Source organism: Acipenser ruthenus, chromosome 16 (assembly GCF_902713425.1).
Source record: "Acipenser ruthenus chromosome 16, fAciRut3.2 maternal haplotype, whole genome shotgun sequence".
Taxonomy (NCBI): domain Eukaryota; kingdom Metazoa; phylum Chordata; class Actinopteri; order Acipenseriformes; family Acipenseridae; genus Acipenser; species Acipenser ruthenus.
The window spans coordinates 13,633,176-13,658,204 of record NC_081204.1 but is presented as its reverse complement, the minus strand read 5'-3'; the positions used below and the strand labels follow the sequence as shown (position 1 = coordinate 13,658,204).

The 25,029-nt window shown below is 37.4% G+C and overlaps 1 protein-coding gene across 1 annotated transcript; it reads right to left on the bottom strand.

Moving 5' to 3' along the window:
- Positions 1-1,912: 1,912 nt before the first annotated feature.
- Positions 1,913-23,696, bottom strand: LOC117411852 (leucine-rich repeat neuronal protein 1-like). Its single transcript, XM_034019652.3, has 2 exons — positions 23,387-23,696; positions 1,913-5,087 (listed from the first exon to the last, which is right to left on the bottom strand). The coding sequence occupies exon 2, from the start codon at positions 4,838-4,840 to the stop codon at positions 2,690-2,692; it is 2,151 nt and encodes a 716-aa protein (XP_033875543.2). The 5' UTR covers positions 4,841-5,087; positions 23,387-23,696; the 3' UTR covers positions 1,913-2,689.
- Positions 23,697-25,029: the final 1,333 nt, after the last annotated feature.

The following is a 25,029-nucleotide window of genomic DNA, read 5'->3' as shown; positions in this document are numbered from 1 at the left end:
GTAGGTGGAGCTGCACCAGGGACTCTATTACAGTGTTAAGAAGATGTGTAAGAAAAGAAGGTTTTGTTGCACAATGGTATTGAATCTACTAATAGATAGGGTAGGTGGATTTTCATCTTTCCAATCAAACCTTTCCTTTAAGTCAAGGGGACGACGACAAACTTTGTCTTTGGATTCCAGATCTTTGTTCCAACCATTGGAATGATTAAACTCCACCCAAGCCCATGTACCTAGTTTTATTATTCAATGTTTGCAATTCAATCTGGATTGGAATAGACAGAATGGGAATAGGGCCCCCCTGCTTTAAGTATACAGGCAATGTAGACGATCCTCACTCATGCATTATGAATGGAACCTGTAATACCACATGCTTCCTGAGCAAGTACCTTCAAATGATATTTTCAGCACCCTTCCCTTTTTATGCTGTTTAAAATCATTCTGAGTAGCTCTTATCACATGTACTCAAACGCTGTGTTTTTAAATCTGTGTAAGGTGTTTTCACTAGGCGTTCAGGGACAGCTCCTCAGTTCTAGTGCCATAGACACAATAACATAGGCTTGATCAGTCAAAGTTTATTTGTGTTAGTAAGCACCAGCCCCCTCTAGTGCAGGGGAGTGTATTGTTAGCAAAGTGCCAGATCACTAGATGGCATTGGCTTTACTTATATAAAGATGATTTTGCTGATCTAGCCTCTGTTGTATATATAGGGCAGCAGTGTGGAGTAGTGGTTAGGGCTCTGTACTCTTGACCGGAGGGTTGTGGGTTCAGTCCCAGGTGGGAGACACTGCTGCTATACCCTTGAGCAAGGTACTTTACCTAGATTGCTCCAGTAAAAACCCAACTGTATAAATGGGTAATTGTATGTAAAAAATAATATAATTGTAAATATAATTGTAAAAATAATGTGATATCTTGTAACAATTGTAAGTCGCCCTGGATAAGGGCGTCTGCTAAGAAATAAATAATAATAATAATAATAATAATAATAATAATAATAATAATAATAATAATAATAATAATAATATATCTACCAGTAAACACACAGTTCTTGAGTAGTTGCATTAAGAACCCCTTAGAATGCTTGTGGGCATCGTTGAAAGGTAGGGGAACAAAGGATAATATATTGGCTGCAGTGCAGATGTGAAAATATTTCATCAAGGGGTTATGTGACATCATAAACCACAAGAGCAGTGGTTTATGAAACGGAACAAATGTTTTTTACTTGAGCTAATCTTGATTGACAGAGAAAGTTGTTTTGCAATATGACTTTATTTTAGCATGGGCCACAGTGTAAATATAGCCACTATCCATGTCATTTATATATAAAAAAACATTATTACACTACATGTTTGAATTGAGCTCCCCTTGGCCTAGCACGAGGTAATCCTTTGAGTTTTGGATATTGTGTTTGCACATTCAGTAATAATTTATTAAGGTAATTCGGTAATGTATCTGGGTTTATCAGTGTGCCTAAGGTACAATATAAACCAATGCTTTTTTCCCCTGTGTTTTACCACTATCCTTGCTTTCCACTAATTGCCAATGCAGCAAATCAAGCAAATGCACACAAATGCATTACAGTCTCTCACTCTACCACCAGCAAATTACTCATAACCAATTCAAATGTAGAAAAATAGATGCTTAATCTTTGCTGTTGTTTACTGCATAGAAGACACTCTTGTCATTATGCTGTGCTGAACAATCAATTGTTTTGATTGCCAACATGCTGTTTTTCTAGTACTGGATTTTTAATGACCTTGCTATAGTGCCTGTTTGGTACCTGTCCCATAGCTGGCAGTATAATGAAGGAGCTCTGTATAATGTTACATAATGTTGTAATATATGTTTATATGATTGATGCATATCAGATACAATCAGCTTGACAGTCAAATGAAAACACATAGACCCAAAATGCATATAAAAAAATCAGAACATAATTGTAATTTATTTTAGTCTTGCCTTCATTATACAACATAGTTTGTGTGTTTAAATCACAACAAAATGAAGCGGCCATTGACAGTACTAGCAAAAAAATAAAATGAAGATGAATAAAAAGAATGTCAGATACGGTTCTTAGTTATCTATCTCCTAACTGTTATTTGATCAAACATTCACATTTCTATTGCTTTACAGTACTCTGCAAACTAGTACTAAAATGAAAAAGTTTTTTGTTCGTCAAAAAAGTTCAAATTATAGTTGATACAACATTACAGTACAATCCGCTAACGTTATTCAATAGACAGAGTATAACAAGTCTAATCCTCTTTGTCAGCTTTTACAGTCTGTAGACAAACTTGTTAATATGTTTCAGTGCACAACAGTTAAAACTGTTTTATTCAAAGAAAGGAGCACTGCAGTCTCTATTGACACTGTGTGACAGAATGGATCAGGCCACTGCAAGATTATCAGCTGATCCAAAATGTCATCAACAATATCAAAGAAGAGAACATCACAAAAATAAAGCACAGCAACTAAGAAGCCTTGGAAGCCAAGTGGAGCTGCCAATTTAGTGTCCAAAAAACGGCGATACGCTATACTAAAAAATATATCCACCTGTCCCCACCAACTCTGCCACAAACTAGCAAAGCTGAAAATACAAAAAATTCTCAACGTCTCACTTTTGCATGGAAAAAGCAAAAGAGTGTCTTTATGCTTCCTGGAACTAGAAGCAAACACAATCCTTCAAGGTTTACCACATGTAATAGCTTCTTGTCGTGTCAACTTGGCTTGGCTTGTTCTCAGAAGAGCCCTCCTTGTCCTTTTCACTGTCGCCTTCCCACAGGTTGATCAGAGGCGGGTAAAGCTCGTTTAAGGGGATAGAAGAGGTTTTCTGCATGTACTTCTTTAAAGAGTGGTGGTAATTCTTTCTCTTGAGCCTCTTAGCAATATACACGGCAATGGAAGCAAGGCTTATAATGGCAAACATGGTTCCCATCACTGCAGCCAGTGCTGTACTGGTTCCTTGATCAGAAATATCTAATGCAAAAGCTGCGTTCTTGGTCGTCACATTAACACAAGACTTTTGAGTTTGCTGATGAATGTTGGACACAGTTAGGCAGACCTCGTATTCAGTGGAAGGCTGTAAGTGAGTGAGATTATACTCATGTACATCAACAGGTACCTTGGCCGTATAGGTTATATGTGGATTATCAATCTTCATCGTGGCAGAAGACCATTTTAAATTGGAAGTCATTACGTTGGAATTAACTTTCCATGAAACCAAGATTGAATGGGATTCGGTTTGCTTGACATAGATTTTCATGACCTGAGAACCATCCAAAAGTGTTCCATTAACTCGGATAGTGGACACTCTTGTATCCGCACCTTCTGAGTTCTGTGCAACGCAAGTGTATCGGCCAGAATCTTCGATCTGAACATGGGATAGTACAAGAGTCCCCTCACTGCTGACCCGGTATTTGTCTGACAAGGTATCCACTGTCATTTTATTTCCCAGTGGGGTGACCCAGTAGATCTCTGGTTCAGGCTCTGCCATGGCACGGCAATCCAAGTTTACTGTCATGCCAATATCCAGGTTAAGGTGATTTGGAAAAGTGTCATGAGAGATCATTGGAAGACACTGTTTGACAGACTCCTGCATGAGCACTTCTTTAACATGCTGTCCTCTGTATTCGAGTGGCATGGCACAAAACATCGACAGGGGCTCCATGAATCGAATGTTAGTTTTGTTTGAGTTAATCCACTGGATAACGCAATCACACCTCAGTGGGTTGCTGTGAATGCTAATCTCACGGAGGTTTGGAAGAGACTCCACTGTCTTCTGATAAAGAGCATTCAATGCATTATTGTTAAGCATTAGACTTTCTAGAGAAGGTACATCCCGAAATGCTACACGATTGATGTAGGACAGTTTAGGATTGTTGGTGGCTTCCAGCTTGGTCAGCTCTGGAAGGTTGTCGAGTGCATATCTATCAATGGAGACCAGCTCCCCCATGTTATTAATTCCAAGTTCCTTCAAGCGAAGCATGTTTTTGAAGTCCCCCTCTTGGATTTTGTGCACAGGATTTTTGTTCAGATCTAGAAATTTTAAGTTTGGAACCTTCTGCAGTGCCAGTTGGGGGACCTTCACCAGCTTGTTATCATAAAATGAGAGACTTTCCAGATTGTCCAGTCCTACAAGAGCATTTCCAGGGATATCAGTCAGCTCCATTCCAGCCAGGACCAGGCTTCTCAGGTTAACCAGTGGCTTGAAGTTCATATCCAAGATACCTATCACAGGGTTTTCTCCAATCATAAGGATCTCCAGATTAGGAGTGGATTCAAACCAGCGATTATCAATGACCTTCAATCTGTTGGAATTCAGATGAAGCCTCAGGAGGTTCCGCAGGCCAGAGAAAGCATTAGCTGATATGGTGATAATTTGGTTGTGGTTGATATAGAGTTCCTGAAGGTTAGTCAGGTCCTGCAAGCAGTTATCATGCATTTCTGCTATTTGGTTCTCCTCTAAATGCAGAGTGGTCAGCTGCGAGAGGTTAGTCAAGCCAACATCTTTGATGTTGCTGAAGTTGTTCTGAGATAAGTCCAGCTCTGTGAGGTTAAAGAGCTGCTGCAGTTCGTCAGTGGTTTTCGCAATGTAGTTACTCTGCAGGAGGAGAACTTGGGTGTCACTAGAAAGGTTGCTGGGGATTCTGATGAGCCGCAGGTCATTGCAATCCACAGTGGTGGCTTCCCTGTAAGTCGACTGCGGTGTGAACCAAGGCCTGATTTCACATACACACAGCTGAGGACACTCGCTGTTCTGCACTGATGACACAGTTAGTGAAACAATAAGCAGTCCTTTGAGTAATTTGCAAGGCAATGAAGAAGTCATCTCTCTAGCCATGTTGGTTGGCTAGTCTCTCCACAACAGCCAGGAAATTGAGCAATTAATTAAATTTAATAGGAGGTGTGAAATTTGCATACACACAAAATACTGGGTTCATTAATTGGGTATCTACTACTAGGAATATAGTATACAGGTTTGAAGAGCAGGAAATGATCTGAATCCTCAGTTCTCAGTTCCAGGTGCTTAGACAAAGCTCTTCGGGCTCCGGCTTTTAGCTCTGCTGAATCAGTATCCGAGAACGTGCCTGAAAAACAGATCAGAGCATCTGTAAGAAATATTCAGCATGGGCATAATATATGTTATTCTTTCAACACCAGACAGAACATGTATAGTTTTTATTTAATGGATTTTCATGGACAAAACAATTTATTTTAAAGCTACAGAATCTCATTTTTAAATTGGGGTTGGTTGATAGCCACAGATAGCAGACAGATGACCAATTTGTTGAAAGTTTGATTACACTTCCTAAAAGTACTGTAGTTTCAGTTAAAGGTTTGTGCAAAGCCTTCTGACATATATTCTACGCTAAAATTTATTATACACACACCGTCTTGACATGCAAGGAATCATGTAAGAACAGAAAACCTGCTTCATCCATGTAGTAAGTGCATTTTATTTGGATACAGATGCTGGATGTTTTCATGGTGTGGTTTTGTCTTCTACCAATTCACATTGAAGATTTGATCAATAATTTGTTCGGTTAAGTAGATTTATGTGAATAAAAATATCAAAACAATCGTTATTATGTTGAAAAAGATATTTCAGTAATACATACAGCACAGGACACAGCAATGGTAAGTGGTGCGTTTGTTGTAAACACTAAAGGGTGTTCAGTAACATTTTAATCTTGGAGCAGATGAAATGAAGGCATTCCCACAATCTATAACGATAACACCTTCCAGATCTGCCCACTGCAAACTTTTGCACCACAGCTATGTCACAAAATTGTGTTTCCTTCTATATGCTCGAAACTAAAAATTACAAATCATGAAGTCAAGTCAGAGATAACAGATCTTCAATATTTTATTATCATTTCAAATAGCAAAGCTAGTTTCATACAAAATACTTATAAAACCAGGCTTCTGTTGCACATTCTGCCCTAAATAAATGGAAAGGAAGACATGTAATTAAACTGGTGGCACTGTGGCTCCTCGGTAAGCTGAATGGAACACACAGCCCTGCCGTGCAGGAACCCTTACTAGTCCTGTGGGACTTGTAAGGGTTAAGCACTCTGAAACGATAACATTTACACAGGTTAACCTGTGGCACAACCTTTACCTTGGGTGTATAGTACTAGCCGCCGTTTCCCATTACACTTCATTTCTTCACTGCTGCTTCCAATTAAGTGAAAAGTACCAGAAACATCTGAAACTAGCATCAGCCCCCTGTGTAAAATGCTTTGATGACTCTGCTTTTTAGTGTCTTAATCATTTGGGTACGTGCATCAACAGTGAGCGAGGGAAATAGTGCAGCGACTGCAAACATTTAAACTGGTGTTAATGGGAGTACAGCAGGGAAATAAACTTGTGACTATGCCATGCAAGGGTTTTTAGGCTCCTCATTCAAATGTCTGTCACACTCTACATGCCTTTAGTGCAACCTTCACCTACACTCCTAGACATTTCATATTCCATTTGACCAATAAACTCTCACATTTTACAATTTTTTTTTTTTTACGATTTCAGGTACTGTGTTATTATTATTATGAGGACACCCTGTATGTTGGTGCATTGCTCACACTTGATACTGGCAAAAAGCACCACATGGTGAAAAGTAAATTGTCATTTTAATTTAAAAAAAATGCAATAATCACATCTTCTGCATGTTAAAAAGATATACAATCCAATAAATTATTTTCACTTTGACATTTTGAAACTATTAAGTTAGCTTGAAACTAAACGCCTGTGACTTTCCAAACTGTTAAATTATGAAAAAAAAAATGTTATTTAAGAGCTTATACTACACCCTTGAAAATGTTAATATTGGAGAAATGCAATCTCATTTCTATATCCAAATCCCAGCTATTGCATAAATGAGAAAAACAAGAATCAAAGCAGTATTGACAGGAACCTTAATCCCCAAACTGTAAGCTTGACATGAATACATTTCTGTTGTGAGCTGTGTTAGGACTGGCGCAGAGGAACTCAAATACATCCCATAAAAATGGAATCTTTCCTCTATGCAGATTCTGGGACCTGTAGTTCATTTTAATCAAAAATGTGGAATGCTGTGGTCAATCTTGACCCCCTATTTTCTTGTGGTATTGAACTAAAAATAGCCTGGCTAAAGACTGGGTATTTGAAGCCAAGTAACTATTACATTGGAACCATTTTACTATCTAGGGAATTTATTTATACCTAGGGTGCGATTTGATAGGAGGTGATTTCCCTGGCTTTGCTTTTTTTGCATCCCTGGCAGGGAAAAACTATTTTTTACTTACTTACTTTATGTCTTTCTGCTGGAAATTTTCACTTATACAGATGATATTCATACAGAATTACATCTCGTACAGCGTGGACTGTTTTATAGCTACCGCAAATGATACTTTCGACCATACAGTCACCAGGAACCAGCCAATTCACTGACGACACCCTTTTGAAGGGGAGTTGACCAATAAGACACAACAGAATGCGTCAGTAAAAAGTCAGTACATTGACATTGCTGTTTTTGCTATGCTCAAACTGTTCTTTTTTTTCGAGTTCTTGATAGTGCCGGAGACACACCATCATTCTGCTGAAAAAATGGACCAGCGTTGAATCTTTAAAAAAAATTGCAAAGTTAGAAGATTTAAGAGAAGCAACCAGAAATCGATAGTAGATAAGACAGAAAATAAGTCTTTTGTATAGGTTAAGTTATGTTTGAAATGTGTGTTTAAATTAATGTACGCTTGCATTTTGACAGTTAGCATTCCCTGATTGGGGGTTGACATTTATGTAAGGGATACAGGAAGTGAGAATGAAAGATTAATGTGATTGTAAGCAAGACTACACAGCTGCACTATCCCTTTTGCTCTGTACATGTCCTCTTATCATGTACTCTCCCGATAAAGCCTTTTGAATCCACTTAATGTGTATAAACAGTTAATACACAAGCCTTACACAATCTCCTCAAAGCCAAAGGAATTAGTTATCAGAAGCCGCCTCAGAAGAACAGCAACCCATTGTTTCTGTTGGGATTGAGTACGTTTAGCAGCGGTTGTTTGGTAACGGAACATAAAATATCACAGAGTGGGTTGAACTGTCTTGTACTGCAAGTCAGGGCAGTTTAAAATATGTACATTCCATGCTTAGTTTTTCTTGAGGTAAAAATACACTTCCTACAAGAGTACAGCAAGTTGTTTTTTGGTTGATTATAAGCGTAGGTTGTTATTGCCTTTTTAGTTATCGAGAATAATAAAAAAAAGTTTTCCCTGACTTGCATGGTGGCAGATGTTGTCACATGAGTAATGTTTCACCGTTGTTTATCTTTTGACAAATTGCACCCTGTTGATATCAATAGACTTTTCAAATAGCTTTTTCAAAGAAAATAAAGAAGCTTTTCTGATGTTTGCTAATGGTTTCTTTTTTCAATCAAGATCCTTGTGTTTGGAGGACTTTACTTACATTTACCACAGTGATGCTACTGCAACAGCTGTATTACTAGTAAACCTGTGAAAGGGGGTGATATGTTGAAAACAGCTTGCTTTAAAAATACTTTAGCAACACAAATGATTAAGGCTTCTAGTTACTGTATTACAAAACAATTAATGCTACTTAAAATATAAAAAGGTAATGTTCACAATCAAGCCACTTCCGATCTGTTTCAGTAATTTTGATGAAAGCTGTGTGGGAAGCGGTATTCAAGTTAATCAATGCAACTCCTCAGCTGTGTCTAAATGAAGGTAGGATGTGGAATAAGATGAAGACGTACTGTTCACTGAACAAAAGCACAGATGTAACCGGGACAAGACATCATATTGGTCTGTTTACTTCTTAAACTCAGGCAGTATGTATATTGTCATTACAGTGAACAAGCATTGAAAACGTGTCCTTCGGATATGCAATCCAGACTTTGCAGTCTTTTAAAAATGATTAGAACATTCTGAAATTATAAAAAGCTAATCAGTACAAGGTCTTTTTTTTTGCTTTAATAGTAAGTCAGTTTTCTGGTAAATGCAATTTTAAAATGTGCACATTAATATGGGAATGTACATTTTTCTCATGAATTTAAACAATTTTGAATTTCTGATGTGCACATAACATGCATCATCACTGCAAATGAATTTAACCCTTCGGCTAAACCATACCTCCTCAAATATTGCTTTATTTTAATTAGTCTAATTAATCTACTCATGAAGCAACTAAAACCTTCCCATCTAAACTCAGAGGGTGTGCTAAACTGTAGTATACTAGGCTACTTTGGTTGAAGAGCAGAGTATGTAACATGTTTGCATACAAGTGCAGTTTATCCTGAGATTCTTTCTGGTTCTTCACGCATATTTTTTAGTTAATAAAGGACAATTAGGCAAGAGCAAGCCGCTTATCATACTCTCTGAAATGTATTGACTTTATACTCCAGCTTTCTGAAATGTGGCAGTCAAACGACTACATCTACTGTTGAGTAAGACCTTCAACTGACCCCAGAAACGAACTTTAAAGTTTCAAACGTGCTTCATATTAAATATATATATATATATACATTCATTCATTTTAGCAGGGCTTTTGAAAACAACATAGCCAAAGTCATTTTTACATTTGTTTTGAGTGATGGTGGAGCTTGAGAGCAGGCATGTTTTTCACATGAATGATGCTGAAATCTTTGTTCAATTGAATAGAAATATGAAAACCACCATTCTGCCACTCCACTGCAGAGCTCAGTGTGCTGTGGTAATGAAAATACATGGTATAAAAGTGAAGACCATATGTTACTGACTTGAACATTTTTGTTTTCTAACTTTTTTTATCTTTGGTATAACGACACAGGACAAAAAAACGAGTTATTAAAAATGGAAGATTATATAAAACAAAAGTGTTTGAAGGGGGACAGCCCAAGTTAAACAAAGCACAATCATTCAGGGAACTAATAAAACACAAATACACAAATATGTGTCGGCTTACAAGTAATCCTTCTGGGAAATGTGATGTACATCAACACTTAAATTCATTGTAACATTGTACAGTACACACTTGCTTGCACACCCTTCATTATAATGAACCTGCACCCACCCCCAAAAAAAGATTACATAAACACACACTGTCAACATCCCGGTCTGTACGCACGCGATGCCACCTCCGCAGTGAAGTCAACTCTTTTGTCTTAATAAAAAGCACGCGCTGTGTAACTATGCCTCCGAAATGAAAATAATTTCATATTGCAAAAACGCTGGGAACTATATTGATCGTTTGAAAACAGCAGTATCTCTGTGGTGAATATAGGTTGGCAAAAAGCTTGTTCAGCAACCATGCGGTAAAACTAAATTAATTAAAGAAAAAACAACAACAACAAAACAAAACTTGAAGATCTGATGAACTTTTCATGCTGGGCTGATTTGGAATAAAAGTTATTATTATTATTATTATTATTATTATTATTATTATTATTTATTTCTTAGCAGACGCCCTTATCCAGGGAGACTTACAGTCATAAACAAACCCATATAGGTGATCAGCCCAAACTTGAGACACGAGTGCCTCTACTATAACCCCATCACCACAGATATTCATCTCTGGAAAATAATAAAGCATTGAATTGCATCTGTGCCTGAATTTATAGCAGCAGGCTGATAACCCCACAACACTTCCAACATCAGAACAGCAGTTCTCTGGAAAAAGAAACAGTTAATGAAAGGTCCATAATTCTCTGCTGAGGTAACTATTACACTGTGTGAACAGAGCTTACCTCAGCTATTAGAACGACTACAAATAGCTACAGCACAGCACCTGTCTGCTGCTCATTAACATGGGCCTGTGTGCAGATATCAAATATGCAAAGACAGCAACGCTCTTTAAATATTAATATGTTGTTTTCAACATATATAAAGTTGAATTGAGAGTAAGGACAAGTCTAGGGGAATCTAAATAAATAATAATGTATAAGAGCACATTAGTTATCAGTGGAGTGGTATATAGGGCTTTTTATCTGACCAGGTTCCCCTATGGTTTCCAACAACATTCATCTCGTCTGCACTCATGTTTATCAATATTGGATGATGGGGAGGTGGATGACGGTGCAAAAAATGGGATTTCTTCAGAAAAACACATTCTTGTTTAACCTGAGCCTTTTCAGAAATGTCAACATTGCTTAAATTATTATTGTGAAGACCAAAAAACATCAAGAAGTTCTGAAAAAGAACAAGTGAATCAGTAGAAGCGTGGAAGAGTATCTCCTGTAGTAAATGAATATGAAAGCTGTGGTCTGGTGCCTGCCCAAACCAAGGCAAACATTTAGTCATTAAAATAGTCATTAGTGCCAAGTAAGATTTGCTTACACCTAATCAAGCACAACTACAGTTCACATGCTTTTCAGCAAAATGGTCTTTATTTCATCAAGTTCATTTGTAAAATCTAAAGGATGCCTATTATTTTTTGTTTTGGTCCAGAGGTACAATTCTAGAAAGAGGTGCAAAACCACATGTTAGAGTGCAGCTACTTAATTTGCTGATAAAGTGATTTTTCTCACGAATCAGTACCAAAGCAAGGCCAGCAAATACCTAGAATCTTTGTATTTTACTGGATATTTCCCGGTCTCCATACTGTCATCTATTGAAATAAGAATAATAAGAATTATTATTATTATTATTATTATTATTATTATTATTATTATTATTATTATTATTATTCGTACTTGTAGTTGTAGTAAAATGTCACTGTGACTGGTAACCTGCTCATAACGGTGACTGTTAAATAAAGCTTTGTTTTGCCCATGTCCGCTGCAGTTGGTGCTGCTGCAATGCAAGCTTACTGTATCTATCGCAAGCAGCATCAAAATTACATGTAAATAAACAACATGTGTTTTTATTTAAATTATAAAAACATGATTACTGTTCAATATAATGTATTTTTAAACTATATGTGAATGTTTTATGCCATTTATATGAATTACCTGTAAAATAATAGGATTTTCAGTCAAATATAAACAAGTAGTTATAGTGACATCACCAGTAAATTATGCAAATTCGTACCATTAAAGGTTCAAACCTTCGAAGGTCAAAATGTACCCTTAGTTGCAGCCCTATTAAAATCATTATTTGTATTAGTTTCCCTAATGAGGAGACCTATATATATATAAGCAAGGCTGTTCAAGTGAAATATGCAGTCTAATTAACTAATTTAATTTAACTCTAACAATACTTAAAGAAGCCAATGGTCTAAAACATTGAAATTGTTTTTGGGGAGATCAATCTTCATTTAGCTCACAATCATTCCCTTTGTGAAGAGGCCTCATTGTTTAATCAAAAGGAAAACGAATTTACTGCTAAAGCAAAAAGTGCGAATTGTGCCTGGCTTTCATTCATAAAAATAAATAAATAATAACACTTCAAAGAATAGAAAAACAACATAATGATCAAGTCAAAATACAGTAGAATCAGAATGCTTAAAAAATGCTTGAACATGAAACATCACTTTTAAAAAAGTATTAAATAACAACAGATTTAACATTGAGAATTCCTTTAATAGTAAAAGAACTGACTGAATGGGCTCCAACCAGCTATAAACATTTTACATTGTTTGCTAAACAACTTAAATCATCTGGCCTGGTTTGGATTGTAATTCATCTTTTAGACTTTAACTCAAGATTGTACCAGCCTTTTTTGTTTCTTAATGTTTCCTCCTATTTGCCAGAAACATCTTTTAAAAGCAGTTGGTGTGATCAGTCAGTTTTTAATGAAGGCAGCTTCTGTTTCTGTTTGGTTTCTTCAGAGCACTCGGGAGTGACATGGGGCTTCACGGCTGCCTATCTGAGCTGGGCTCCAACTCAGATCTCCTTAATCAAAGGTGACTACCATGCAAATTGCTGCATTCACGCTCGCCCATAAAATTAAACACCTGGCAGGGAGATCCTTAAAAATGTTAGAAACACCGTGGAAAAGGGGGGACTCCCAGCAGGAGCTCTTCCCAGATGCAATGAACCTTCACATTGCTCGCTGAACAGTGGGTCAAAAAGTACTGTAAAAAAGTTGATTAATTACCAGCTTTCCTTAGTGCAGTGACTGAGGATTAAAGGAACGACAGAAGCCAGAACAGTACGTAAAATGCGTATAATTCTGTATATTTACTAGAAAGCCTGATAAAACATTAAATGCATGCTGCAGGTTCATGTGGGTGTATAGTTATAAAAGAGGAAAATTAATCCTACATTATTCTTTAATACTATTGCAAACAGTGTATTTTACAGATGACCTGCCCCCTTGTTTTCATATGGAAATTGAATCCGCTCCATAAGAGCTCTTATCTACAGTACGCCTCTCCCCCTCTTGCTATTAACAAGGCAAATTACTGAATCCAACAATAATCACAGAAGAAGAGGGAGGCATCCTGCTGCCTCCACAGGCTTTACGTTGCCTCTACCTGGTTTTCACAACTCCCAATATTGGAGGTTTTGCATAACAATTAATTGCAACATGAAAGCTTTGTGAATATGCATATAGAAGAGTACAAATAAATTGGCCTGCTAAATGTTTAATTAGGGTGATGTGGAAACTCCAAAACAAAAATTAGCCACATATACAAAACCTCCATCTACTTGATTTAATTTGGATTATGTAAATCATTCTTCTCATTAGGATATCACACCTAGCCAAATGCATATGTGGAAGCAAAGATAAAATACAATAGAACATACCCTTTACAAATGGTCACACACTTACAGGGGGAGGCCAAGTTTTGCTCATTTGTTTGACATTACATCTTTATATAGATGGACTATATTTCTAAATTGGCAGGTGTTGTACATCGTCAATGCTTTTGTTAGATATCACACGTTTTTTTTTTTTTTTTACTTAAATGTGTTTGTTTTCTTTTTGGTATTATGACTGAGGTTAAAGGGAGGCATAGTATAACGGGCAGTGCTGTGTGCTACAGCAGATACACTTCTGTTACGGATTCTGCCCCCTGTCGCTGAGATGTGATTAAAAGCTCTACAAATGCAGAGAAACCCACTTTTGCATAGTGGTTAAGATGCTCACTTGTAGTGTACGGGATCACTATGTCCTGCCTCCACCCGATTACACTAGGTGTCAATCTCCTCAACCTTAAAGTTTTAATTATATGGTGGTCATAACATGCTTCTAACATTTCATCTGTAATACATGACCACTGCCTACAGTTTACAATATAAATGTTTTGTTGTGATAGAAAAAAAAAAACAACAGGTAACCTATAAATAATTACCCAATGAGACTATAAAACAAAAAACCGCACCGAAAACAAATATCTGTACTAAACCTATTTAACCATGAGGAAAGCAATGCATGCTAACATCATTCTAGTTCCCACATAGTACAGAATATTATTAAACGAGATCATTCAAAAACTGACATTTTGCTGGAACATGGAATTACGGTGCATGGAATTACGATCATGCTTCTCCAGAAACTATTCCTAACAATACCCAACGACTTTAGCAGCATAGAGATTACCTTGCATGCAGATGGCTTTTCATCTTTATTTCATTTTCATCTCAATGTATCTAAATCAAAAAATCTAAATCAAATCCATATTTGGTGTGACCACCCTTTGCCTTCAAAACAGCATCAATTCTTCTAGGTACACTTGCACAAAGTCAGGGATTTTGTAGGCATATAGTCAGGTGTATGATTAAACAATTATACCAAACAGGTGCTAATGATCATCAATTCAATATGTAGGTTGAAACACAATCATTAACTGAAACAGAAACAGCTGTGTAGGAGGAATAAAAATGGGTGAGGAACAGCCAAACTCAGCTAACAAGGTGAGGCTGCTGAAGACAGTTTACTGTCAAAAGTCATACACCATGGCAAGACTGAGCACAGCAACAAGACACAAGGTAGTTATACTGCATCAGCAAGGTCTCTCCCAGGCAGAAATTTCAAGGCAGACAGGGGTTTCCAGATGTGCTGTCCAAGCTCTTTTGAAGAAGCACAAAGAAATGGGCAACGTTGAGGACCGTAGACGCAGTGGTCGGCCAAGGAAACTTACTGCAGCAGATGAAAGACACATCATGCTTACTTTCCTTCGCAATCGGAAGATGTCCAGTAGTGCCATCAGCTCAGAATTGGCAGAAAACAGTGGGACCCTGGTACACCCATCTACAGTCTGGTCAGAAGTGGCCTTCATGGAAGACTTGTGGCCAAAAAGCCATACCTCCGACGTGGAAACAAGGCCAAGCGACTCAACTATGCACGAAAACACAGGAACTGGGGTGCAGAAAAATGGCAGCAGGTGCTCTGGACTGATGATGGTGCATTTTTTCACACCTGCCTAAAACTTTTGCACAGTACTGTATATGTTTAAAATCAATAAATTAATGTTCTTTTTTTAATAGAAAAGCCTTCCATTCAGTTAGCTTTGAGATATTTTTTTAAATTAATTTCTGTTACACAATGTGTGTCATCCAAATTAAATAATTTACTGGTCACATTAACAAATGTTTCTATTCACAACTTTTGTTAATTAAAACATGTTTTTAAAGGTCTACTGTAAATAAATATCTTTGATCTGGTATTTTTATAACCAGGCCACACATTCCACATGTTGGTTGTAGACAAAGAAGATCCCGTCTTTGTCTAAATACCAAACCGAGTGAAACAGAGGTCAATCGAGGTCAAATTCTTCAACTTCAGATATGTTCTTAATACTATTTACCTGCTTCATCAGCATTTATAATGAACCTCTAGTTATTTCACAAGCCACCTCTCTAAATTATCCAAATGGATCAATGGCAATTCCAGAACCATTCTGCAGAACCCTTCTAAATGTAAAGTGAAAAGATAATCTATAATAAACTTTTCAAGGAAAGCATTGACTCAGAATTATACACTGCTTCTATGCTGCACTCCGCTAATCAATCATATATTTGAGTTGTGCAGGTTACCAGACAAAAAGCAAGCTCTTGGCTCCATCCCCTGATTCCCCCTGCGACAACAACACTTGGGTAGCTGCAGGTTCCTCAGCAGCTTGAGCCCCTGAGGGTTCTCTTCTGGATCAGTAAGCAGGGACTCGGATCAGGGCAACCAACTGCTCTGTAAGATGGAGATCTGGGAAGAAAATACACTTTGCAATCTGTAGAATGGGCCCAAGTGTTGATTAGCAGTGTGCACCAGTACATTTACAATTGTGCTTTTGCTCATGTTTAATCATGTCTATCAGCATATGGGTCATTCTGTCCATTGGGATTTTTATTTTTATATATGGTGTGGTTCATTCAAAAGATGTGCCATTTTGCAATAAAAGTGACCACATGTCCACTTTACAGAGCCCCTGTAGCACACTCCATTCTGCCCTCTCTCTATGGTCTAAATACATGCTGACCAAGATATTAGATCTGTTTTGATCTAATTTTGATTTGCCACTAATCAGCAATAAGATGAAGCAAGATTTATCAATCAGATATTCATCTATCCGGTTGTATACAACTACGCAGATAACTGAACTAACACAATCAAACCTGAGGAAGTGGAATTGGTAGTCCCGAAATCTTAAGATATCATTTCTGATTTCCAAATTGGTCCAATATCAATAACAAACATGACGGCAGATGAAAAGCTCAATGAGAAAATCAGAGGTTCTATGAGTTCTAGAATAGGCTTTGTTTTTTCACTAGACTGCTACTACAGCTGAGCTCAAATGAGACAAAAGCACAGCGAATCTCAGCTGCACGAGAGTGTGAGTCACACTTTACTGTATACTGTGGCTGTTTGTTAATCAAAGACCTGTGCTTTCTGCCTCTTGGGACTCTTAGGGTGTATACATACAGATGACCGATCCTCATGTTAAGATTTTTAAACAAACCAAAAAATACAAATTAATGAAAAGATAAGCTTCAAATGACATTAAATTGATGTTTTGCATTCCCCTCATTTGTTTATGTTGTTTGCAGTTATTCTGGGTGGTTCTGGGTTCTGTTGCTCCATTACTGAGTAAATGTTTCTCTTTATCTTTCTTTACCGGACATACACTCTTCAGTGACCTTCCTTTTTTTATTACTCACATTTCCAATGCCACTGCTTTCATCATGTGACTTCTCTTGGAACCATTTACTAGAGCATTCAGACATCGTTGGTTCATTTATTGCTAGGATAATAGCATTAAAATGCACGTTTCCCATTAATCTTTAATAGGAAAATCTGAAACCTAAGGAGTGATTTACTCTAAATCCTGTAATTATATACCATGAAACAATACTGTTCCTAAACAGCCAACCCATGCAGTCAGACTTAGAATATGTAACGTGTGAACAGCTTGCTTGTTAGCTCTTTTTCCCAAATGCCCCTGCCAGCTAAACCTTCACGTCCAGGGATCCTGTATCATGCTTGTATTCTTCCCGTCACCATGGCGACCTACGAATGCCACCAGCGTGTCTATTCGATACACAAATGAGGGGACAGCTGTGTCGAGCACATGTCAGGAAGATAATGGATATAAACTGTGATGGTGTGGCTAAGAAAATTACAATCACTTCTCATACTATCATGTTCCCTTTTCACATTTTAAACAGGATACCCAATCTACATGGTGAGCACTTTACCATGCAGTAAAACTAAAGGTATAAGACATGTAGTTCGGATTGGTAAGAATGCAGGACTTAGCCTCGACTCACTTCTTAATCCTCTAAAATATAGGCACATTTGATAACAAATATGTTGATACTATAGGAGGCTGTGTGGTCCAGTGGTTAAAGAAAAGGGCTTCTAACCAGGAGGTCCCTGGTTCAAATCCCACGTCAGCCACTGACTCATTGTGTGACTCTGAGCAAGTCACTTAACCTCCTTGTGCTCCGTCTTTCAGGTGAGACGTAATTGTAAGTGACTCTGCAGCTGATGCATAGTTCACACACCCTAGTCTCTGTAAGTCACCTTGGATAAAGGTGTCTGCTAAATAAACAATTAATAATAATACTCAAACACAAAAGATAATATTTGCAATATGAGGGCATTAAGTACAAAAAAGGCAATGTGCTTTTATTGTATCATTATCTGAACTCAAAGGCTCTGTTAAGGATGCATTTCTATTATACTATCTAAAATGTAAACTTGTCAATCCAATGCTCTCCTATAAAGGGTTTATATGCTGCCTGACCTGCATTCAGAATACAGTAGTGTGTACATTTATTAGAACACCTCAAGATTTGTCACACTATCCTTTATATACCTACCTGTATGAAAACCTCGGGGTGTGAGAATGTCAGTCAGTAATCAGTGATATAGAAACAATAGGCATTCATGTGTGAAAATGTTAGACCACTTTGTGTTTTAATTAGGCATCTTAACTTCTAAAAAGTCTCCTACATTTGACCATTTGTGGCTACGTGTTCCTTTTCTCTTACTGTTTTAAATGAATTGCATGTGTAGCCTATTAAATTCATCAATTAAATTAGACAATCATTAATTTGCCTGCATTATACGCATAGAAAATCAAAACTACAGAAGCAACGGGGTGTTCTAATAAATCTGCACACAACTGTACATGCTGAACAAAGTTTCTTGGCCACTTTGGACAGCAAAAACAATTTTTACACGAAAGGAATGCTTTGGTCAGCTGTTCATGATGTCATATCACATATGCAAGCCATTGGATGGAGGTCACAATGAGCATATTCGACTGCGGTGGGACCAGAGTAAGGACGGATATGTAAAAAGCCGGTTAAATTAATCCTGTTTTAAATACCATTATACACAGCTGTAACAATGCCTATATCCACACAATTATTGTTTTGAGATTCAGCTTTTATTAAGGAGCTCCCCTAAATTCCTTGTTTAGAATGATACAGGGTATTAATGCTTGTGACAGAGTAGCCGTCTGTCGTGTGGGTGCGTGCATTCGCTGCTGAGTGACTCTAGCTACTTGTCTGGCTGTCGGCGGTTTTGACTTGCTTACTCACTCTTCGGTATCCAACCCTGGTTCTCACTCACATACACACACAACACACACACACACGCATGCCGGTGAATTTCAGCTTCTTTAGCCCAGTTGGCTTTGGTTTTGCAGCAGCCCTGAGGTGAATAAATGGAAACTTTTTATACCTGATGCCCCACTGGAACACACCTACCTGCTGATTAGATTCTACACCTGGCAATCCCACACAGCAGGCAGGCTCTCCCAGGAGCGTCAAGTACTTCATTAATGAATTACAATAAATACACACTATTTACAAAATACATTTACACAAAAAATCCTCTTCATGTGCAGGGCTCCTGCCCTGCCACCATGCTGTATACACTTACATTCGTGTAAGTGTATCATTTTGCATAAGAGCTTGATAATAACGGTTAAACGGTTAGGGCGGATATGTGACGGGCGGATACACGACGGATGACTGCACTAGAATAAACAGCACCCCCTGGTGGTAATATTCCATGTGCATGTAAAATAGGTTTTACATTCCATAATTTTGAATGGTTACAAAATTATCGCTCTCCAAATGGTCCAAGAAACTTTGTTAACGCTGTTTCTAGAAAAATGAAAGAAGCAAAAATCTTTTGACAATAATTTGACTAGTCTAAAGAAATGTTTTACACATATCTTAGCAAAATGCTATACCTTTTTCAACCACTGCAAACTACAGAGGTTTAGATAAATGTTCTTCATTTAACTCTTTCAAAATTCATAAACCTCATAGTATCCTATTAAGAATTGGTCAGCTTTAAACATGACTCAATTTCTCCTATCCTCCTCAGCACTTTAGCCGTCCATTTGATGAGGTTTCAAGTCTTTTTGTTCATGTTTTATATCTGCGATAGCAAAGACAAAGCATGTCTGCCACTGTATAACTGCTTACATAAAACCAACCTCCCTTTGTATCAAGGCAAGGTTATCAAGGTACCATTGCCAAACGAAAATAAAGTAGGCGTTCAAAGATTTTACAACACATTATTATACAGTGCAATGTTTAAAATGGTGCAAAACATAGGGGTGATAAAATGAAATTAACAGCTGTTCCATTTGCTTTGAGGTAAGCCATTAGGGAGAAGTTCAAATAAACATTAATTATTTCTATTACCATAAACCCAATAAGGAGATTAACAAATTGCACTGTATTTCTGTACAGAATGGTCACATTTTCTTAAACATGCTACTAAAAAAAAAAATGCACAAATACAAATCAAATGTAGTTCTATATTACAAGTCAATTAGATTAGGATTCATGTGCATAATTATAGCTATTCTGCAAGAAAATAAGACTGGAATGGAATTTCAGACCAATTTAGAGTAAATTAGACCAGCTAATTTAAGGTGATCATTCTGAAAACAAAACCATTCCATACCAGTGTAAACTATGGTAAATGCATAGTATAGCCATGGGAAAAACATGGGAAAACTGCAAAAACACTGTGCAGAAATACTGCGCTAAAGTGTTACAAGGGCATCCTTCACTGCATAAAACCTTGTCGCTTCCCTGCAGTGAAAACAAAACTGCTGATTTAGAGGTTATTTGATCTCTGATTTATCCAAATAAGATCCTTCAGTTCTGAACTAATTCCAGAGCATTGTCATGGTATCAAGGCAGGCAACATTGCTTCAAGAAATTAAAAGAAAGCAATAGACTAGAATAAGCAGAAAAAAACGAATACAAAACGCTGACCAAGCAACTTCCAGTTTTACTGAACTGCAAGGAGAACTCCAGCTGAGAAAGACAGAGAGAATGCTTTAGAAACAAACATTTTGAACCCTCCTGTTTTACAGAAGATGCTGAGCAGATTTCAAAAAGAATAACTGACTGAAGTGGAAGAAAATCTTTTCAGCAATTTCTCTAATCCAGAGCAAACAAAGGGTGACGATGGCTGTGAGCGGTTTAGTGAACTGAAGTAGCTAGGGGGAAAAAAAGTGAAAACCTCTTAATGAAAGAACATTCTGTGGCACAACAACAGTGCTCCTAAAGACTGGGCTAAGTTTTTTGTTCCCAGCGAATGTGACTCATTGTAGTCCCGTTTTTCTGGTTGAGCACAGCTACACAGCATTTCTGTCGAGCCAGCACAAAACCCTAGCAGTGTAGCATTCTGTTTATTAAATATAGAATCCGTGCTGCAGCTGCTTCTGCACCCCATTCCCTACCCCCAACCTTTTCATACCTTTCATTACAGTAATCTGCTATCAGTATTCCACCCTTAAGAATGATGATTAGGGGTGTGGCCAGACTCCTGCGGCTCAATAGCCTATTTTGTTCTGGAAGGGTCTGAGACCCCTGTCACAGACTCGGCTGACGAATGGTGACAGCCAGTTAATAAATGCATTTGCACATGTTCACGCACACACCGGACCAGCAGGCTTTTGTCCGAGAACGTTCACACGTGGGCTGGGTATGGAACAGAGGGCGTTGTGAGTCAAATAGAATAAATAGCAGGACCTCTGGAAGGGGGTGCACCACCCCCTTTGAGATGAAGACAAAGACTTTTTACTACAACTTGTCACAAAATTGCATTCAAACTTTTTTTTTCTTTCTTTCGTCTGTGAATTAATTCAGGTACCCACATTCTAAAAAGCTTTAATCAATTAAGTTGTGCCATTTCAATAAGTGATTCTTTAAAACTGGGATGACAATTGATTGTAAATAGGAGAAGGAAGGAAACACAAAGTATTGAGACTTGGGGCAACAAATATATTGCAAGTATTTTAATTCACATGCATTTTAATCAGCATAGATGTTTTAATATGTTGTTAAATTATTTGTATAATAGCTTTCACAAATTTCTCTAGATTTCCTAAATGTGTCTATTTCACAAAATCTATAAAAAAATATCTGGTTTACTCACAACTAGACTAATATACAATGAAAACAAGAATATACATCATTTGAAAAGTTGATATGAGAAAATAAGATACTTTTAGCCTTTGAAATATGAAGCGCTGGGTAGTAACAATCGTTTTCTAGATTAAAATAGCGTGGTAGAAAACGTATCAAAGATAGATTGTAATTCTAAATGTGGTATTCCATACCTGGGTGGATGTTTAGATAATCTACATACCACTGCACCCCAAACAGCTGCCATCCAGTCCTTAAAGGTGACCACAAACAATGCAGCCCTCCACTTCCCCATTTAGGTCTTCCTCTGAAGACCCATTGTTTTCGTTTTCTTAAGACCGCTTGTCTCCTCGAATTCCTCCGTGTGAATAGAAGAATCGAGACATCTGCCAGAATGCTCTTACATTTGAATACAAATCAGCGCTTCACACATGCCACTGCTACATCAGAACAGCAAACAGTCAGGGCTTATCAGCTGCCCTGTGAGTCCTGCCGCATGCGGGGCCGAACAAGCGATGAAAACTTTCAAACAATGCAGTCACTCGTCTTTGTATAAATTATACGCATTACGTTGTTTTTCTATTGTGTTTATCGTACCAATAAAACAAAATACATCAAAAATACAAACTTGAATACTCTATCAAAATAAGTTTATTGTCAGCATTACTGAACACTGAAATAACAACTCTATAATTGAAAGTTAAATAAATATGTAGGCTATATGTTTAGGTGTTATTACGTGCTCTCCACCAAAATAAAAGATGCACGTTTGATTTTCGTTTTGTTTTTGTTTAGTTTATCAGAATAAACTATTTACAGAAAAAAAAAACATGTACAGTTTTTAATTACGCTGTATGTACTATTTGTAAAATCAATAAAGTATACTGCAGAGAATAACAATTCGTTTAATTAACATTATTTACAAACTGGATAAAACAAATCATTATTGAATACACCGCATTCAGAAATGACTTATGAAGTAAAACTATTATACTACATGCTCTGCCCTGAAACACCGCAGCTCTGTTTGGTGTGGTACTAAACCTTCACAACACTACTGTACAACGCGGTTCGATTTATTTACAGGTGCCTTTGCGAATTCACTGGGGGAATAGTGTGTCCTATGGGACTTACATAGAACATCAATATACAGTGGTAACCTTACCGTTAATTATGGTAGGAGAAAGATGAATAGCCAGATTGTGCATCTTATCCATTTCAGTAAAGGCACTTAGTGGAACTGTATCGGGCATTTAGTTCAGTGTATCCGATTACCCTGACATGTTAATACCTAAACATATCTGAATACCCGCAGTTCTTATGCAAACATGCATTTTCAAATTATACAACATCCCGTTAAAGCTATTACCACAGGAGAACGCGATTCGTATGCATGCCTGCTTGTTACCTTTGAATCCCGACCACCAGTTTCCAAGAAACGTCAAATTGTTTCCAAAAACATAACGTTTACTGTGCACAGTGAATTTGCCGTGCTCGTCTTTTTTTCAAAGCATGTTAGATCCAATACACCTATATTGTCTTGTCATTATTTAACACGGGTCCTGTATGTCCTCTGGTAGAACACTGTATACCATTAAATAAGGTATTAAAAATGAAAGTACTCACCTATTACATGCCAACATCTGCTTTTCACTCAGCGGTTCACACTTTGGGAACAAAATCTGTGCATAGAAATCAATGTATAGCGACTCAATAAAAATGCAGTGTTGTACTATACACAAATGAATTTGTTTATCTCTCCCTATATCCTGAACTAAACCCCGTGCATTTGCTACAGTGCGTCGCTTACTAGCAGTGGAAATCCTAGGTTGCCACCAGCAAACCCTTTCCGACGCTGCTGAGAACAACCCTTCTCTACTGAATTCGCTCTCGCGTCTGTGCCCCCGCTTTGTGTAACAGAATACGACGCGAGCACCTGGTGCTGTCCAAGCAAAGCCAGCTGATTTCTAACATCTGATTGGTTGAATGCTTGCGCCTGTCATGCAGTACCAAGCAGGGCTCACCATCTGTTCGGGTTTGTTGTGATAGGAACAAAGGATGGAGTGCTCTATGGGATAATACAGGGAGGGAGAAAGCGAGGGGTCGGGGGCTGGTGTTGTCCTGTGGGAACATATCAAATTCACTGACCCTTTAGTTGTTTTTTTTTTTTTTTCATTGGTGGGGTTTTAAATATGCAGTCAGTGCCGCTGGTTAGGGCAATGAACAGTAGAGCACTGACCTTTGTTAGCAGCTGATGCATTTTAAACTATGTTTTTGAGAATTTGTACCATTACAAGTTAAAATTATCTGAAGATTATAGCTATCATGAATCCTGTTCAATGTTTAGTTCTGTTATAGTGAATGTAAATTGCAGCAGTCCTATGGTAAATCATTGAAAGATACTATGATAAGCACTAAGCCTAAGGATCCCTGTGTATTCTCTCCTGATGTACTTCTCCAGTAATAAAAGTCTTTGGGCGACATTCACAAAGATAGTTAAAAACACACCCAATGAAGATACCAAAACTGGAAACAAATCTGGTATTTAATGTAGTGGCTTGTGAATAGTCTGAAACTGTTTCTTATTGAATTGTTTGGTGTGTTTTTTTCCTCCTTTCAGACAAAATTGTGTTAATGGAGTAAATAGCTTTAAGAATCATTTAAGAATCCAGCTCATTTAGAATCCAGCTTATTTGGAATCCAGCTCATTTAAGAATCCATCTTATTTAGAATCCAGCTAATTTAGAATCAATCTAATTTAGAATTCAGCTCATTTAGAATCCAGCTCATTTAAGAATCCAGCACATTTAGAATCCAGCTCATTTAAGAATCCAACTCATTTAAGAATCCAGCTCATTTAAGAATATAGCTAATTTAAGAATCTAACTCATTTAAGAATCCAGCTCATTTAGAATCCAGCTCATTTAGAATCCAGCTCATTTAGAATCCAGCTCATTTAGAATCCAGCTCATTTAGAATCCAGCTCATTTGTTTACTGTCACCCTGTGGGTATTTCAACATCTACCAGCAGGCCCCATCAATTCCAAAACTTTCCCCATTGCCCTACAAGATATAATGAAGAAAAAAAACAGGTTTAATGTAAGTCCTCCTTACAAGAACCTACTGTCATTAATCCTATATGTAAGAAACACATTCAGATTTATGTTTTTTGGTTGAGACATAATTGAAAAAACAGCATCTCTAATAGCTTTTGAGTAGGATATTCCTCAATTTAGAGGCATTTACATCAAACAGTCCTCCATCATGCT

Coding starts and splice junctions, on each gene's coding strand:
- LOC117411852 (XM_034019652.3), bottom strand. CDS start 4,840: ATGGCTAGAGAGATGACTTCTTCATTGCCTTGCAAATTACTCAAAGGA.